This window comes from Sus scrofa, chromosome 6 (assembly GCF_000003025.6).
Source record: "Sus scrofa isolate TJ Tabasco breed Duroc chromosome 6, Sscrofa11.1, whole genome shotgun sequence".
NCBI lineage: Eukaryota > Metazoa > Chordata > Mammalia > Artiodactyla > Suidae > Sus > Sus scrofa.
In genome coordinates, this window is record NC_010448.4 from 115,840,065 (window position 1) to 115,858,778 (window position 18,714).

An 18,714-nucleotide genomic window follows, 5' to 3' on the forward strand; every position below is an offset into this window, starting at 1 on the left:
TATTTTGAGAATGAGCATGACTTAATTCAGTCAATAAGAGAAGTTTGTTAAGGATGTTTAGGAAATGCCTTCACTTTGAACATCCGATGACCATTCCATCCCCTTGTTATCCCCATGACCTAGAAAGCCTGCCATCAGGAAATAGGTTGCTTAATAGATGCAGCCCTTAAGAGGTGATTCTGTGCTCATGCACATCCCAGACAGGTCCAAAGAGGACACTGGATAAAAGAGAGCACCCCAGGAGTTCTCCTGTGGCGCAGCAAGTTAAGGATACCATGTTTTCACTCAGATCACTGCTGTAGCATGGGTTCGATTCCTGGCCCGGAAATCTTCCACATGCCATGGGCAGGGACGAAAGGAAAGAAAAAGAAAAGGAGTTCCTGGCGTGGCACAGCAGAAACGAATCTGACTAGGAACCATGAGGTTTCGGGTTCGGGTTCGATCTCTGGCCTCACTGCTCAGTGGGTTAAGGATCCGGCATTGCCATGAGCTCTGCTGTAGGTCGAAGATACAGCTTGGGTCTGGTGTTGCCGTGGCTGTGGTCTAGGCTGGCAGCTACAGCTCAGATTTGTCCCCTAGCCTGGGAGCCTCCATATGCTGCAGGTGCGGCCCTAAAAAGACAAAAAAAAAAAAAAAAAAAAAAAAAAGCACCCCAGAGGATAGAAGTAGGACTTAATGAGGGGAAGAGAAAGGGTGATTCTCTCAAGGGTACAAATGACACTGCCAGTGTGGTCAACCAAAGACCTTGCCCCTCCAAATGGCCTAGAGATCTCACTGTTCCTGTCCAACAGGATATGTTTGGAACTATATGCTTTTGTCGAGTCTCCCATTTTCCAACTCTTGTATTAGTTATCTTGTTCTTTGTATACTGGGGTGTTGGGAGACATAGGCCCCCTGAGGAGCTATGGCTAGAACGGATAAAGACAACATAACGCACAGATTACTGACCTTGGCACTAATGCCACAGTTGGGTGTTTTTTGGTTGACGCCTGACTGAATGCCTCTCATGTATGAATACGATTGTACTGGATGCCGCAGCGCACCCCGCAGATCTCCCCTTCATGACCAAGGCACTCTTTCCCCACCAGCTTCACGAGTGATGTCTGCTAGTGCCTCATGACCACGTCCCACCCTAGAAATTGTACTACCTCTGAATTAGACCTATCCTCAGGGGAAGCCTGCATCCGACGTTACCCACAGGGAGGCAGAGATGTGGAATAAGAGGTGGTATAGAGCCCTCAGTGAAGGATAACTCCCTGCCCACCTCGCCCCGCTGGCTCTATTACAACTGCATCACAGTCCAGCTTCTCCCTCTTCCCAATCCTGATCTCACTCACAGCGGTTGATCCCAAGGGTACTGCCCAATAACTTTCCTGTACCTAAATTCCCATCTCCGAGTCTATTTCCTGGGAATTCAACCTAAGATAGTAACAGATAATGATAATAATTCTGGGAAACACTTAGAGAGGACTTACTATGTATTAGTCACACTTCAAAGTGCTTTGCATATGTCAACTCAATTCTCAAAACCCTATGTGGTAGGTGCCACTACTAACCTTGTTTGTTGTTGTTGTTGTTTGTTTGTTTTTAGGGCTGCACCTGAGGCATATGGAAGTTCCTAGGCTAGGGCTCGAATCAGAGTTACAGCCGCCAGCCTATACCAACCACAGGCACAGAAACGCTGGAACCAAGCCACATCTCTGACCTATACTGCAGCTCATGGCAACGCCAGATCCCTAACCCACTGAGCAAGGCCAGGGATCAAACCCACATCCTCATGGATACTAGGGTCTTTACCACTGAGCCACGACAGGTACTCCAGCTAACCTTGTTTTATAAGTAAAGCAAATGGCGCACAGAGAGGTTAAACAAACTATCCAAGGTCACACAGCTGTTAAGTGTCAAAGCTAAGTTAAAAGCCTAGGCATTCAAAATGTTCCATCAAAACACTGAGAGCTCTGTGCTCTTATCTGTGCTGTCTCTTAAGAGGGATAGTGCTTACTATGTGCTAACCACTTCCACTGCCAGTACCACTGTTGGGAAATTCAGGACAAGAAAAATATCAAGTTGCCGCAAGAAGTGGCTGCAGTCCAGATAAAGTTAGCCAAGAGGATCACCCCCTCTGGGAGATCGCTGGTTCATTCCTGGGTATCTCAGAAGCAGTAATCATCAGCCATATGGAGGAAACCGAAAAGCAAAGCCTCCTCAGTGAGGACTAAAGACACCAAACCCTCTTTAAGCAAAGAACATGACAAGGCCAGGGGCTGCTGAGGACAAGAATAAGACCCAGAGAGAAGCCAAGAATCTGAAGAGTCTCAGGCAGCCTGGCTCCACAGCCCTGCTGTTCAGACTATACCCATTGTTTCTCTGTGAAGAGGAAGAAGGGGGCCTGTAAGGATGCTAATGAGCCCAGAGTGGAACCAGAGTTCTACCCCCCACCCTAGCGTAGCAGCCGTGTTCTTCAGGAAGGTGACCCCAGCGAATCTCCATCCTGCTTTTCAGACGTTAGTTCAAGAACTCGGGCCTCACCTCAGCACGTGACATTGCCCTAGCCACAAAAATCGTAGCAAGAATTAATGTGAGATATGTTAGAGATATTAGGAAAGTTTCCTTGAACTCAGGAGTAGTTATCTACCACTTGCCTGAGAAGGGGGTGGACAGGGAAGAGGCAAGATTAAAGGAAGCAATGCTGATGCCCTCGGATGAAATCAGCCCAGAAGCCTGCGTATCCTCAGGGCTTTGTAGCTGCAGAAGCCAGGAAGTCCTCCTTGCCAGTTAAGTCAGTATGAGTAGGATTGCCTTTGCTTGCAGCTAATAGCAGAGGCATCTCCAGACTTTGCTCTGCCGCTTCTCCTCCAGACCTATTGATGTTCTGATGAGACAGACAACTGGGAAACTGCTTAAAGCATTTATTTTTTATAAAGTATTTGTTCAGATACTTTTGGTTGCAAGTGACAAGGCCAACTTTAGCTATCTTATGCAAAAGAAAGAACTTTCTGGAAAATCAAAACATGTCACAGAATCCATGGACTGTGTCGCCACTGGGCATCAGGAATAAACCAAAGCCTGAAACACTGTAGAGACTCCAAGGTCTTCATCATTCTCCATTTCTCTCCAGTGCTTCTGCCTTTTTCTTATTGCTAAAGGCTCTCTCTATTCTGCAGTCCACAATAAAGAACAGTGACATGGAGCTTTGGAATTTTACAAGTTACAGCCAATGAAGAGAAACACCAATTCATTTTCTCTCCCCCGCTTCCTCCCTTTCTCCCTCTTTTCTCTACATTTTGAAATATCTCTGCCCGAATTTCGAAACATCTACGGAACAGACGTTTCAGCCCAGCTTAGGTCAGGTAGCCAGCCTTGAACTAATAAACAGTGGCTGGTGGCTGGGGGTGGGGTGTTGGGTGCAAGGTCATTTCTAGGAAAATGGTGACTCTTGCTGAACTGAAAGGATAGAGTAGGTGGAGGCAACAATAAATGGAAAAGAAGTTCCGGCAATATTCCTGTCAACAGTTTTAAGAGGGAAGACAAGAAAATGAAAGCAGTTTTACTCGTGCTATGGGATTGTTTGTAAAGTTATTCTTTTAAATTTCATACTTTAGGACAGAAAACAGAGAGCAGCTATTAAAACACATTGTCCTACAAACGTGTGTTCCACGCTTCACCACTTACAAGCTGCATGCCTAATGCCAGTTGTTTAGCTTCCTATGGGGGTAATAACACCAGACCAAGAGTTAAGGATGAAACGAGGTAACCTATAGGTAATGGACTTTGACTTCACTGGTGCATAGTAAGTGCCTTGTAAGGAGTAGCTAATGTTATTTATGAATTTTCTTTCACTGATTAAAACACCATTTTAACACAAAGTTAAATATCCTTCCTTTTCAAGTGGAAAAGGGAGGAAATTTCTGCTGTCTGTCTGAAAACCAAGTCATAAATCATTGGTACTGTGAGAAACAGTCTTTGCTAAGGCCTGTGGGTGAGACGGCCCCGTCAGCTTCCTCTCCCTCCCAAAGAGGTCAGTGGTTCACAAAATATGCAGTCTGCACTGCTGTATCGATCAACTGTGAAGGAATTTTTTCCACAGGGGATTTGACAATAGCAGAACCATTAGCAGCATCTCGTTGAGAGCCATCTGGCATTGATTTTTCCCCTGTTTCCTGAAGGAGGACTCTCCAGAGCCTGAAAGTGAAGGAAACACTGATTCTTCTCTTACCTCTGAAACTTGCTGACCCAGGATTACCTGACTTTCCTATATTCGCTTTTTTTTTTTGTCTTTTTGTCTTTTTAGGGCTGCATCCGCAGCATATGGAGGTTCCCAGGCTAGGGATAGAATTGGAGCTCTAGCGGCCTGGCCTACGCACTGGATCCTTAACCCACTGAGCGAGGCCATGGTTCGAACCTGCGTCCTCATGGATGCTAGTTGGGTTCGTTCACAGCTGAGCCATGGCAGCAACTCTAACACAGAGACCAGCTAGAAAGAGGCAACTACTTGCCCAGAGAAAAGGCCATGTTTTTCTGAACTAGGTCTTACATGTGCCAGGGACACAGTGGTTCAGTGTACAATTTGTGTTTCATTTTTATTAGTTTTATATTTAGGATAGAATTAACTCACAGTTGGAGTTCTCCATTGTGGTTTAGCAGGTTGAGAACCCGACTAGTATCCATGAGGATGTAGGTTCAATCCCTGGCCTTGCTCAGTGGGTTGAAGATCCGGCATTGCTGAAAGCTGCGGCTTAGGTCACAGATGTGGTGAACACAGTGTTGCCGTGACTGTGGTATAGGCCTGCAGATGCAGCTTTGATTCAACCCCTAGCCTGGTAACTTCCATGTGTGGCTGTAAAAAAGAGAGAGAAAGAAAAGAATTAATTCACAGTTAATGTTAATTTTATGTTATTCTAACATAAAAATTTTTCCATTTAAAGTTTGCTTGTCCTTTTCATCATATGCTATTGTATAAGTCACTTCAATTTTTGACCAAACTTTTGGCTATTCATTCTCATTTGGTAGTGGAGTTCCAGATAATTCCCTGAAGCAAATCTAATAAAGCAGTATTGCCATTAAATCTTTTCAGTGTGTTAGTTTATGTATTATGGTTAGCAATAGTCAATACAAAGGTTAAATATAAGACAAACATAGAGCTGTGCTTTGAGTGGAATCATCTTTGATTAGACTCATATGTAAATTAAAAAAATAATAACTTCAAATTTGACAAACCATACTAATGTGTTTCTTTTTTTTTATGGCCGCACCCATACCACCTAGAAGTTCCTGACTCAAGCCACTGCAGTCAGGTTCTTAAACCACTGCGCCATAGCAGAAGCTCCTGTATCGATATTTTTCTGCTCACAAAATTGGTCACTAGGAGTTCCCTGGTGGCTCAGTAGGTTAAGGATCTGGTGTTGTCCCTGCTGTGGCACAGGTTCAATCCCTGGCCCAGGACCTTCCACATGCTACAGGTGCAGCCAAAAAAAGAATAACAAAATTGCTCACTAAAAAGAAAAAATTGCTACACCTTCATTGGCATTTTAACAGCAACTAGTTTAATATATTGGAAAGTAAGGCAGTTTTATATTGGGAATCAATAAAAAAAGAAAATAGGCCAATACAATTCATGAGAGCTATATATATATATATATATTTTTTTTTTAGGGCTACACTGTCGGCATATGGAGGTTCCCAGGCTAGGGGTCGAATTGGAGCTACAGCTGCTGGCCTACCCCACAGCCACAGCAACGCTAGAGCAGAGCCGCACCTTCGACTTACACCACAGCTTACTAGATTCTTAACCCACTGAGCGAGGCCAGGGATCAAACCAGCAACCTCATGGTTCCTAGTCGGATTCGTTTCCACTGAGCCACATCGGGAACTCCACTTGTGGCACGTTCTTAACCTACTGGATCCAACTGCCTAGTTCCTTAAAAAGGAATTTATGGATTTAAGTTAATTCTCTTTGTATGATCTTTATATAAATTTGGAATATTGTGCTTCTCATAAACTTTCATTTGAGGTGATTACATACTATTTTGATATACTGAAGATGGAGAACAGCTAACACTTTTAATAATCTCAGTTGAAGTGTTAAAACTAGTAAATTTAATCCACTGCCTGTTGATCCATAACACCTCTTCTTTCAACAACTGCTGCTAATTGTAAAGGGACAGAGAATGACCCCACACAGCCATCACCTCACCTAACCTGGCTAGGCACCAGCTGCGAAAGGCCTTGCCTATCTAGCATGGCAGCTGGAGAGTTGCTTCATAGCATGTCATCACCCTAGGCCTGGGGTATGCACTTTTTTGTCCATGGCCCACAATTCCCAGGTGAACTGCGTCTCTTCCACTCTGTCGCACTTTTCCTATTGCTTGTACAAAGGATCAGAAGAGCAAATGTAAACAAAGGGAAAAGATGAACACAAACACTGCACAAAGCCTGTTTGCTCTAGCACTTTCTTAGAGGCAATAGTTGTTTACTTCAACATCTGAGGGCACCACAGCTCTTTCACATGCTGCAGCTGATACAGATTTGGCTATCAGGTCAAAAAGACACACACAACTCTCACTGCTATGCTGTTTTTAAGAGGAGAAGTTATTCTTTTAGTTTGAGGCACAGAAAAATAGATCTTACTGTTAATTTTCTCAGAAATTTCTGTGTAAAATCCACACACCAGCTGCTGTTGCCACTCTAGCTCATTGGAATTTAACCTCTACCATAATTTCTCTGTGTCTATTTTTCAACTGACCTACCTTCCAAATTGTAAGGGCACAGGCTAGCTAAGGCTATTTATATGCTTGAGATTTTCATTCGTAAAATGGGGATAATAAAATTTACATCTGCTTTATTCTAAGGACATCTTTTCTTTTTGCTTTTTTTTTTAGGCCTGCACCCGTGGCATCTTTAGTACTATAATATATTTTCCATTACTTAAGTTATGCCTTAAAAACATCAAGTCTGCCTAGTTTCACCATATCCTATATTATTTTCTGATTTGAGGAACTCAATGTGTTAACCTTTTAACACATTAAATGAAGCAAGCAGCATAAACAGAAAAGACTTAGTCCTACCTATATATCTGATGGTATAATGGAAAAAATTGGTACTGTGGACCTATATGGTCGCATAGTGGCTGGAAACATAGACTTAGGAGGCTAAAACGTGTGGTATTGAACTGGCTCTTCCACATGGGGATTGTTCAAGTTTGGGCAAGTAACTCTTTTAGACTAAATTATGACAAGGGGTGAGAAAGTAATGTGTCACTGAAAACGTCAGACTACACACACACACACACACACACACACACACACACACACACACGTGGTTATAAATGCACATGTATGTATATGAATATATACATAGCGTAATTGTTATAATACTGACACATACACATATCCATTTACATACTTGGCATTAAACACTGTTCATGATTCATAGTAATTAATCAAAATAGTATCTTTTTTGCCACACATACAGCATGCAGAAGATCCCAGGCCAGGGATCGAACCTGCACCACAGAGGCAACCAGAGCCACTGCAGTGACAGCGCCAGATCTTTAACCCACTGCACCACAAGGGAACTCCTCTGTTGTTTTTATTATCTGCTAGCTTAAAGAAGATTTCCATAATGGGAACATATTTACATACACTCATATGTACCAATAAAGTATATTTTCACCTTCCCCAGGTGATAATACGTAATTTATCTATATTATTTTCTTATAATGGCAGCACAGAAAGCGATCACATTTTTTGGAATTAAAGCCTGAAGCATTGACATTATTCTGTGATAAAACATAGCTATTTGTATAGGTAATAGAAGAATATCCAATGGTAAACTATTTACAGTTGTTGGTGTTGTACAGTCACAAAAGTTCTTATATTTGATGCAGTTAATCATTGAGCTACTTTGTTATAATGCTTCTAATTTTGTTTTAAACTATTTAGATCATTGCTACTTATCTCTTCATCATTTGAGATCCTGCCTCCCCAAATAACATCTCTTGTAAATATGCCAATACTTTTCAAGTACTCTCAATGACTTAATTTTCTTTTTTTCTTTTTTTTTCAATGACTTAATTTTCTTTAGATGTGTCCATTTGAAATATTAAAGGATGCAACATGAATGTTTTCAACCTCTTTGGGAATCAGTTTACTAAACTGCAACATGAGAGAACTGGGTCAAATTCCCTCTGTGGTCCTTCTCCATTCTAAGCATGCATGATTTCATGTTCATTGAAGTAGAACATCCCAGATGTGATTTGGTTCAAACATTACCCAGTTGTGGTGCCTAGGTTATTCCTGGAGGGCAGACAACATGTTTTAAGGCTGTGCTATAATATGACTGTCAGTGGTTAAAGAAAACTGCAATGATCAGAATGTCATGGGATGCTATACAGCAAAAGTTGACAGAACATTGTAAATCAACTGTAATTAAAAAATTAAATAAAAAAAAAAAAGAATGGCATGGGGACAGCTGCCCCTAACACACTCCCTGGGGAACCTAGGCACAAAGAGTGGTGAGACGGCTTAGCAGGAAAACTGAGGACAGTATTCAAGTGTGAAAAATCAATTATACTGAAACCAGGGCCAGAGATCCAGGTCCTTTTGGGTGGAGGGGAGAGACTCATAAGTCATGCATTCAGCAGAGTTGAACTTCCTTTAAGAAGAAAGTAATGCCTCATTTTATCATCAAATAACACTTCAGATTGTGGAGGTGTGCTATTCAGGATCACATCCCAGCTGCTTGTATTGCTGTCAAACACTATGAATCTTTATTACAATAGATAGGTTTATAGATTGGAATATTCTATTCCATTCCATTCCATTCTATTCTATTCTATTTTTGCTCTTTAGGGCCACAGGTGCGGCATGTGGAAGTTTCCAGGCTAGGAGTTAAATCCGATCTGCAGCTGCTGGCCTACAGCACAGCCACAGCAACTCAGGATCTGAAGTGCACCTGCAACTTACACCACAGCTCACGGCAATGCCAGATCCTTAACCCACTCTATCCATGAGGATACAGTATTCATGAATACCCAACTAGTATCCATGAGGATGCAGGTTTGTTACCACTGAGCCACAAAGATAACTCCTGAAATATTTTAAATTGCACTTGTAAATATAGAGATATGTATGTTTCAGTACCAGGGTATTTACCAATGTAATGTCTAGTGTTGAGGAGGCACTGCCAAGGTGGTACACCGATTACATTAGCAATGAATGTAGGTAATTCTCTTTGGGCACCTGACATCTCTGCTATTGTCAAAGTAACCTGAAGGATCTGCTGCTTGCCCATTGGGTGGAGCAACATTTCTCAAGGAATGGTCCATTAAGCCGTGCATCAGGACCAACTGGGGGACTATTAAGAATGTAGCTTTCAAGAGGTCCTGTTGTGGCACAGCAGAAACAAATCCGACTGGTATTCATGAGGATGCGGGTTTGATTCCAGGCCTCACTCAGTGGGTCAGGGATCCACTGTTGCCATGAGCTGTGGTGTAGGTCACAGATGCAGCTCGGATCTGGCATTGCTGTGGCTGTGGTGTAGGCTGGCAGGTGTAACTCCCATTCTACCCCTAGCCTGGGAACCTCCATATGCCACAGGTGCAGCCCTAAAAAAAAAAAAAAAAAAAAAGAATGCAGCTTCTGTAGCTTTCTTCTGACTCCCTGTAATGAAATATCATAGAATGAGGCCATTTTAATTAGCTCCTCAGGTAATTCCGATGCTAGATAAATTCTGAGAACCCTTACGTGAACAGACAGATTGTCACAATCACAGTATGGCCATGTCATTCTTCTACCTAAACTCTCAATTGGCTCTGAGAAGCCACAGAAACAAGTTTAAATTTTTCCACCAGTTATACAGCTTTCATGATCTCCCCTCTGCCTAAGTCTCTGTTTTTTTCTCTCCTTACCACACACTGTGTGCTTAAAATTGCAGCAACACAGAACTGCTTATAGACTCTTAGAACGGAGCATGCTGCTTCTTGCCTCCTCATCTGTGCTCACCTCTCTATCTGGAATGTTCCTCCCTTCCTTCATTCCAGGGTCCCACCATCTGCAACGTTCTTTCTTTCCCCTCCCCTTCATTACCTCCCTCCTGGGGATAAGTCAGCACTAACAACACTCTTTCTCTGTGTAGATCTCCATCACTGGTTTATATTGAATTATAAAATGTGATGCTATTTTTCTGTCCATCTTACCACCAGGCCATAATAGGCCTTGAAAACACAGGATAAATATGTTTCTTGGGGTGTTTCTTTTTTTATCTTTTTAGGGCTGTACCTGTAGCATATGAAGGTTCCCAGGCTATGGGTTGAATAGGAGCTGTAGCTGCTGGCCCATACCACAGCCATAGCAACGCAGGATCCGAGCTGAGTCTGCGACCTATACCACAGCTCATGGCATTGCTGGATCCTTAACCCACTGAGTGAGGCCAGGGTTCAAACCTGCATCCTCATGGATACCAGTCAGATTCGTTTCCGCTGAGCCACGATGGGAACTCCCGACACAGGATAAATATGTGAGAACTCAACTCTGAATAAATTAATCGAGTAAAAAGTTGTAGTATTGGTAAGATACTGCCTAACTAGGAGATATAAAAGAAGTGTATTGGAGTTCCTGTTGTGATTCAGTGGGTTAAGAGCCTAACTAGTATCCAGTTCAATCCCTGGACTTGCTCAGTGGGTTAAGGATCTAGCTTTGCTGCAAGCTGCAGCATAAGTTGCAGACATGGCTCAGATCTGGTGTTGCTGTGGCTGTGGTGTAGGCGGGCAGCTGCAGCTCCAATTCAACCCATAGCCTGGGAATTTCTATATGCTATCTGTGCAGCCCTAACACAAATAAACAAGCAAAGGAACTGTGTCAACTATACTTAGGTAGGGCAGACAGCAAGGAAGCTGCAGATCCCAGTAACAGGAACTCCTTACTCATTCTAGGGGAGGGCAATGAGGAGTGAAAAGTAGACACAAGATTGGTGGCCCCACCGAGGTCACATGAAGTGATGTAAAAGTCAATTCCTCCAAAGGAAGAGTATGTGCTATTACTGGAAAATGATGATGAGATGCTTGACAGACAAAAACAACAGCTGCCCACTCCACTGAGTCTTGCTTCTGTTTCCCTAAAGTTTAGTGAGGAGCCCGACACAAGGTAAGCTATCATTTGATGTTGAATGAAGCCAGAGACAACTAACATTTATTTAACATTACCTGCCAGGCAATGAGCAAGGGTTTCAATGTTATTACTTTCAACCTCTCACAGCAGTTATAGAACTACACATTATCTGTATTTTCCAAATGAGGAAATGAAAAGCAAAGAAGTAAAGGTCACTCTGTTAGCAAGAGAAAGAGCGAGAATCTTGAACATGTACTGCAGCTTCTTCCCACAGTGAGAGATATATAACGCTATTCCTCTGTAAGTAAACAGCCCTTTTAATTTTTTTGTTTTTATTTTTATTTTTGCTTTTTTTTTTTTTAGGGCCACACCCAGGGCATACGGAAGTTCCCAGGCTAGGGGTCCAATCGGAGCTGCAGCTGCCAGCCTACACCACAGCAACGCAGGATCCAAGCCTCGCCTGCGACCTACGCCACAGCTCATGGCAACGCTGGATCCCCAACACACTGATTGAGGCCAGGGACCAAACCCGAATCTTCATGGATCCTAGTTGGGTTCGTTAACCACTGAGCCACGAAGGGAACTCCTAATATCCTTTCAAAAACATCTGTTTAGTTAAAAGTGTCTTAGAGACACTGTTATCCCACAAATGGACAGTACTGCATAGAGGTTGAATTCATAGGTATTGAAAGAGATTTCCTGGGGGTGAGGGGGCTCCCAGCTCTGCTTTTCACCATAAATATCATCTGAGACAACTTTTTAACTATTTGCACCTCTGTTTCTTTGGCAAATGAGGATTAAAAAAAATAGTTACCTAGGTCATAGGGTTATTAATAAGGTTAAATTAGTTGGCATATACTAAGCCCTGACTAATAGCTGATACATAGTTAAGTGCTATAAAATTTTGCTCATTCTTTTTTTTTTTTTTTTTTTTTTTTTAATGGCTGTACCTGCTGCGCATGGAAAGTTCCTGGGCTAGGAATTGAATCAGAGCTTTAACTGCTGGCGTATACCACAGCCACAGCAACAAAAGCCGTATCTGGAACCTGTGCTGCAGCTGTGACAAGGCCAGATCCTCAACCCACTGAATGAGACCAGAGATAGAACCCACATCCTGACAGATACTATGTCCAGTTCTTAACCCACTGAGCTACAACCGGAACTCTTTGCTCATTCTTTTTATTACTATATTGTCTTCCACGGTATGTATGTTGTATAATATAGTCAATCATTCCCCATGGAAATTTTGTTGTTTGCATATTTTTGGTATTATAAACAGTGCTTCAAAGAACATTCCTCCTTGCCCACGTTTGTCCACACATTGGTTCAAGGATTAGAATTGTGGAGTAAAGGGTATTTGTGGTTAAAATTATTAATTTTTATCTATTGCAGTGCATATACACAGTACAAATGTCAAAACATGCAAAAGACCATGCAGTAAAATTCTTTCTTCTCATTCCTCTTCCCCAGCTAATAGTTCCCCTCCCTCCACACTTATTCATTTCTTGTATACATTTTTTTAAGGATATGAATGTGTATTTATCAGTATACATATGTATGTATGAGTGTGTGTATGCATGCATATAGGCTTTTAAAAACACAAATGATGGTTTTCAATACATATAGTTGTGCTCCTAAAGCCTTTTTCACATAGTAATATATGTTGGAACACTTCCTTTGGAAAGAGTTATAGAGTTGCTTTTCTTTTTAATGATTGAATAGTATTCCATTGTAAAGATGTACCATAATGTATTTAACCAGCCTTTTATTGAAGGACATTCAAAATATTTCTAATATTTTGATATTACAAGATACTATAATAAACATCCATGTGCTTTCACCTATGTGCATTTTAAAAAATGAAATACTGCAAATGTGCCTAAAAATGGCAAGCTGCACATTTTATTTTATTTTATTTTTTTTTTTGTCTTTTTAGGGCTGAACCCATGGCATATGGAAGTTCCTAGGCTAGGGGTGGAATTGGAGCTATAGCCACTGGCCTACACCACGGCCACAGTAACATCAGATCTGAGCTACATCTGTGACCCCCCCCCACAGCTCACGCAATGCCGGATCCTTAAGTCACTGAGTGAGGCCAGGGATCGACCCTGCGTCCTCATGGATGCTAGTCAGATTTGTTTCCGCTGAGCCACAATGGGAACTCCCAAGCTGCACATTTTAAAGTGTTGCTTTACCTGTTTGTTAAGCAAATTTACCATTCTTTACAAAAACATTTTCCTGTTATGTACATTTAGTTCTCCTCTAAGTTTTTGGTAGTAATAAGAAGCTTCAAAGAATATGGAGATGTCTTTCTCTTATCTCCAACACCACTTGAAATTGTAAAGTCATTTCTTTTCATCACCCCTGCAATAAAATAAATAAGTAAAGCATGTATTTGTTTTTCTGGAAACCGTATTCTCCTTTTGGATTACTAACCATTCATCAGCCTTCTAGATACCAGAGATGTTGATTATAGAGCTTTCCATTTTCTTTTTATACTAATCTGTACTTCTGATGCCTCTCAGGACCTAGAGTCTGGATTGTAAATTTATTGTCCAGCAGATTCCATCATCATCATCATCAACAACATCATCATCACTACTGTCAATTTTATAAGTTTATTAAGAGCCTTATAAGTAATATCAGATCTTAATTTTCATCTATCTTCCCAGGTCCCAATTACCTGCCTTAATTTATAAAATTTTATCATATTTGTCTCTCCTTGCTTGCTTTTTTTTTTTTTTTTTTTTTTTTTCCTTAGGGCTGCACCTGCAGCATATGGAAGTTCCCAGGCTAAGGGCTGAATGGGAGCTACAGCTGCAACCAAAACTGCAGCCTGCGTCCTGGATCCTTAACCCACTGAGCAGGTCCAGGGATTAAGCCCAAATCCTCATGGATACTAGTCCGATTCTTAACCTGCTGAGCCACAATGGGAACTCCCAATTAAGGCACTTTCAGTTGAATTTCTCTTCCACGCTGACGAAGGTATCCTACCTGATTATAGTTATCAAAGGACTAAGATCATATACTGCCTCACAGATCATGATGAGGGTTTGGAATGTAATCCTAAGAATTATGGAGAGCCATTTAGGTGTTTCGAACATGGAGTGACATAAGATATTTGCTTTTCAAAAGATCATTTTAGGAGTTCCCTGGTGGCCTAGCAGTTAAAGGGTCCAGGATTATCACTGCTGTGGCTTGGGTCACTGCTGTGGCTCAGTGGCTTGGGCCTAATCAGGGAATTTCTGATCAGGGAACTTCTGCATGCTGTGGGAGTGGCCAAATAAAAAGAAAGAAGGAAAGAAAAGAAAAAGATCACTTTAGTTGCAAGGTGGATAATAGATTGGACAGTGGCAATAGTGCTTGCAAGTGGAGCAGATAGGAATCATTGCAACATGTTACACAAGAGAACACAGTGACTTAAAGTAAGTGGTAGCTTGGAATTCCCGTTATGTCTCAGCAGGTTAAGAATATGACTGGTGTTTGTGAGGATTGTGAGGTTTGATCCCTGGCCTCACTCAGTGGGTTAAGGATCTGTCATTACTATAATCTGCAGTGTAGGCCACAGATGAAGCTCGGCTCTGGTGTTGCTGTGGCTGTGGTGTAGGATGGCAGCTGCAGCTCCGATTTGACCCCTGGCCCAGGAGCTTCCAAATGCTGCAGGTGCGGCCATAAAAAGAAAAAGAAAAAAATAAGTAAATAAATAAACTGGTAGCTGGTCCTGGGAATAGAGAAAAATGAAACAATTCAAGAACAATTGAGAGATACATGGGTGGTAGAATTGCAACTGTTGATTGGGATTGATTCAATGTGTATGAAGAAGAAGAAGAAGAAATCAAAGATGGCTCCCAGGTGTCTGGACTGAGCTACTTAGGCAGATTATGGTGCCATTTACTAAGACAGGAATAAACAACTGGATGTGGAACAGGTGGGAAGTTACTCTCATGAGTACAGCATTGGGCATGTTCAACTGAAGGTGCCTGAAGCAACCAGGTGATTATATCAAGTAAGAAGCTGAGCATTTGGATGTCTAGAGAAAAGATAAAGATTTTGGAATCTAGATGGTAACAGAGTCTGTGTGATTTTTGAGATTCTTAAGCAGGGAATGAGTGATCAGAAGGAAAAAGGTCCCAAGAGAGAATCCCATGATCTCCAGCACTTAGCTTTTTCATGGAACAGAGGAGGCCAGTGAAGGAGACTGAGAAAGAACAGCCAGAAAGAGTGAAGAAGAGCCAAATCATGTTTCTACAAGAGGGAGTGGTCAACACCGATGCATATAATTGAGAGGTTGAGCAAGAAAGGGACAAAAAAGAGCCTGTAGGATTTAGCCACATAAAGGTCACCCACTGGTGATGTTGGTGATCAGTTTTTGGACAGATGAAGGTAGAGTGGTCACTCCAGAACACAGGATGGACTGCATAAGGAAGGAGGGGGGTAATTAAGAAATGAAGACATAGGAGTTTCCACTCTGGCACAGTAGGTTAAGAATCCAGCTGCAGCAGCTCAGGTCACTGCAGTGGCTTAGATTCAATTCCCAGCCCAGTGCAGTGGGTTAAACCAGCCAGTGTTGCTACAAGGTAGGTCACAGCTACGGCTTGGATTCCAATCCCTGGCCCAGGGAACTTCCATATGCATTGGGTGTGGCCATAAAAAAAAAAAAAAAAAAAGAAAGAAAGAAAGAAAAGAAAGAAAAAAAGAAAACATAAAAGGAGAGAATCAGGTCAAGAAATTTGGCCTTAGGAGTTCCCATAATGGCTCAGTGGTAACGAATCCGACTAGTATCCATGAGGACTTGGGTTTGATCCCGGCCTTACTCAGTGGGTTAAGGATCCGGTATTGCCATGAGCTTCGGTGTAGGTCACAGACATAGCTCGGGATTCCGTGCGGCTGTGGTGGAGGCTGGCAGCTACAGTTCTAATTTGACCCCTAGCCAAGGACCCTCCATATGCTGTGGGTACAGCCCTAAAAAGACGAAAAAGAAATTTGGCCTTAAAGAAGACACAGAGCAAGACCTGAGGGAAATGTGGGATTAAGGGAGGGATTTTGCTTATCTTTTACAGATAGGAATTGCTATCTTTCCTTCACTCCTATCCAATTTATCAGCAAGCCATTTTAAGTCTTCTTCTTAATATACCCCAAAACCTGTCTATCTTTCTTGTGCTACCCAGGTAACTCCCTGGTTCTGGTCATTATTATCCTCCCTTGGACTAATTCAGTAGCCTCCTAACTGGTTTCTCTGCTTCCATTCTTGTTCCTGTCTTTTCCAAACCACACTGCAGTCAGAGTAAATCAAATCACAGCACCTGGAATAAAACCCAAATTCTTGGTCCTACCCTGTGTAGGATTGGGGGGTAGATTAGGCCCCGTCTCTGCTTCTTTCTGGCTTTTGTTAGTGGTGTTCTTGCCTGGCTCCATATTCCAATGCTTGGCAGGCTTCTTCCTAAATCTATGAGTGGCCGACTCCTTTTCATTATTCATAACTCTGCTAAAATGTCACTGCATCCAAAAAGCCTTCCCTGACAGTCTTATCCTTTACCCCCCTCACTCTGTTTTATCTTCTTGGCTCTTATCATCTGAAATGAACTTGTTCACTTGTTTATTTGTTGATTACTGATATCTTTTCATTAAAAGTAAAGTCTGGGAAAAACTGGGTGAAGTTTATCGGATTGTTATGTATTATGGTCTGTGTATATTGCCTACGTAGATTATGTATTACCACGGACGATTATTATTATTATTATTGTCTTTTGCGAGCTGCACCCGCAGCATATGGAGATTCCCAGGGCTAGGGGTCTAATTGGAATTGTAGCCACCCGCCTAAGCCACAGCAACGCCACATCCGAGCCGCCGCCGCTGCGATCTACACCACAGCTCACGGCAACGCCGGATTTTTAACTCTCTGAGCGAGGCCGGGGATGGAAGCCGCAACCTCATGGTTCCTAGTGGAATTCGCTTCCGCTGAGCCACGACGGGAACTCCAGATTATTTTTTACAATAAGAGTGTGAATCTATAATTACCTCCAAAAAAAATCTTTTTAAGGTCTGTTAAGACTGGGCTTTTGTTTGCTTGTTGGAAACTGTCCACTTCACCAGAAAGGAGTCTGGCATACAGCGGGCACTAAATAAGTCTTATTAAATGAGTGAATTAATAAATGATATATTTGGTCGTATTCAGGAGGATGGAGAGGGGAATACAAACAACATCAGGCGATCCTAAGGTGAGGAAACTGGGCCGGGGGCGGGAGTAGGAGGGGTCCTAGGATTTGGCACTAGCATCCCTGCCCTGGGGTTGGGATTCGAGTCCAGGTCCCAGAACTCTCTCCACTACTGCAGCTACCTCTCCTTTATGGATTGTTCATTAGGTGACTGAAGCACTGATGAGCACTTTCTTAGAAGACGCTCATAGCTCAGCTCTGTAGCCTCTTATGATCACAACAGTACAGCACTGATAGGGCCATCACCTTACAAGTGGATGTGCTCTGATTCCCTGCGCACATGACCACGCCCGCTCTTTCATTCACTTCCTACAGTGGTTCGAAGAAGGATGCGCGCACTTGGCTGGAAGGTTCACTGCCTTACCAGGTCCTCTGCTCTGCAGTTGAGGTGTCAGGTTTCAATCCTCCCAGGGGCCCGGGACGTCGCAGCGTGCAATGTGCGGCGGCCGCCTCCGCCTCCACGCCTCAACTAAGGCAGCTGGCAAAAGCTAGTCTCAGACGCGCGGCCGCGCACTCGGCGCCGCGGCGGAGGCTGCTTCTGAGCTGCACTGGCTGGGCGCGCTGGGAGGCGGCGATCGCAGCTGGGCCGGGACTTCCTTCCTCCACCGCTGGACAACAAAACAAGCAGGCAGCAGGCACCAAGCTCTTGGCCGCTGGCTGGGCGGGAGGCGCAGCAATGGGGTCGGTGCTGAGCAGCGACAACGGAAAATCCGCGCCCGCCTCGGCCACCCCACGGGCCCTGGAGCGCAGGGGGGACCCCGCGCTGCCCGTCACGTCCTTCGACTGCTCCGTATGCCTCGAAGTGTTGCACCATCCCGTCCGGACCCGCTGTGGCCACGTGTAAGTGCCAGGGAATCTGGGTTGGCACGCCCATCCCTTGGGGAGAGCGATGTTAGGGAAGCGGTGGGATGGGAGGGAGGAAGGGTGGTTCCAGAATACAAAGCTTGAAGGAAACTGCTGCAGGAAGAGACCTGGACCCGTCGGATGCGGTTCATGGGATAAGGCAGAAGGTGACACAGGGTTTCAGGAGGAGAAAACAGCAACAGGCAGCCCCCTAGAGCCGGCTCCTCCTGAAGTCCAGGTGCGGAGACCCCGAGATGGGGAATCCGGGCGCGCGAGCCGCGGGGAGCCAGGGCTCGCCTGCCGCGGAGGATGAGCTTGCTGGAGAAGCAGCACCCTCCTGGGCCCAAGGCGGAGGACTCCCTCAGAGCAGTTATCGCGCTCAACTCAGTTAATCCGAGGTTCTTCCTTCTCCGCCCAGAACCCAGGTTGGTTTTGTTTTGCGGGCTCTGTGCACGTGTTCCAGAACGCCCGCTGAGGTCTCATGAGAAAAAAAGGGGGGGGGGGCCTCTGTCCTTCCTTCCCCACCTCCCTTTTCCCAACTCAGACACCCA

At 43.6% G+C, this 18,714-nt stretch overlaps 1 protein-coding gene and 1 long non-coding RNA gene across 8 annotated transcripts in view; one reads left to right on the forward strand and one right to left on the reverse strand.

Annotated features, from left to right (window-relative positions):
* The window catches only part of LOC106510687, a 31,823-nt gene extending 14,038 nt beyond the window's left edge, over window positions 1–17,785 (reverse strand). For all 3 annotated transcript variants that reach the window (XR_001309353.2, XR_001309355.2, XR_001309352.2), the window contains exon 1: window positions 17,685–17,785. This is a non-coding gene — a long non-coding RNA (uncharacterized LOC106510687). The remainder of the gene's footprint in view (window positions 1–17,684) is intronic.
* Window positions 17,633–18,714, forward strand: part of RNF125 (ring finger protein 125) — a 47,854-nt gene continuing 46,772 nt past the window's right edge. For 3 of the 5 annotated variants that reach the window (XM_013999274.2, XM_021096213.1, XM_005665329.3), the window contains exon 1: window positions 17,634–18,160. In XM_013999274.2, coding sequence (XP_013854728.1) covers window positions 17,997–18,160 — 164 coding nt within the window. In that variant the 5' untranslated portion in view covers window positions 17,634–17,996. Of the gene's footprint in view, window positions 18,161–18,229; window positions 18,589–18,714 lie in introns of those variants that run through there. The other 2 variants (XM_003127888.5, XM_021096214.1) reach the window with 2 other exon arrangements.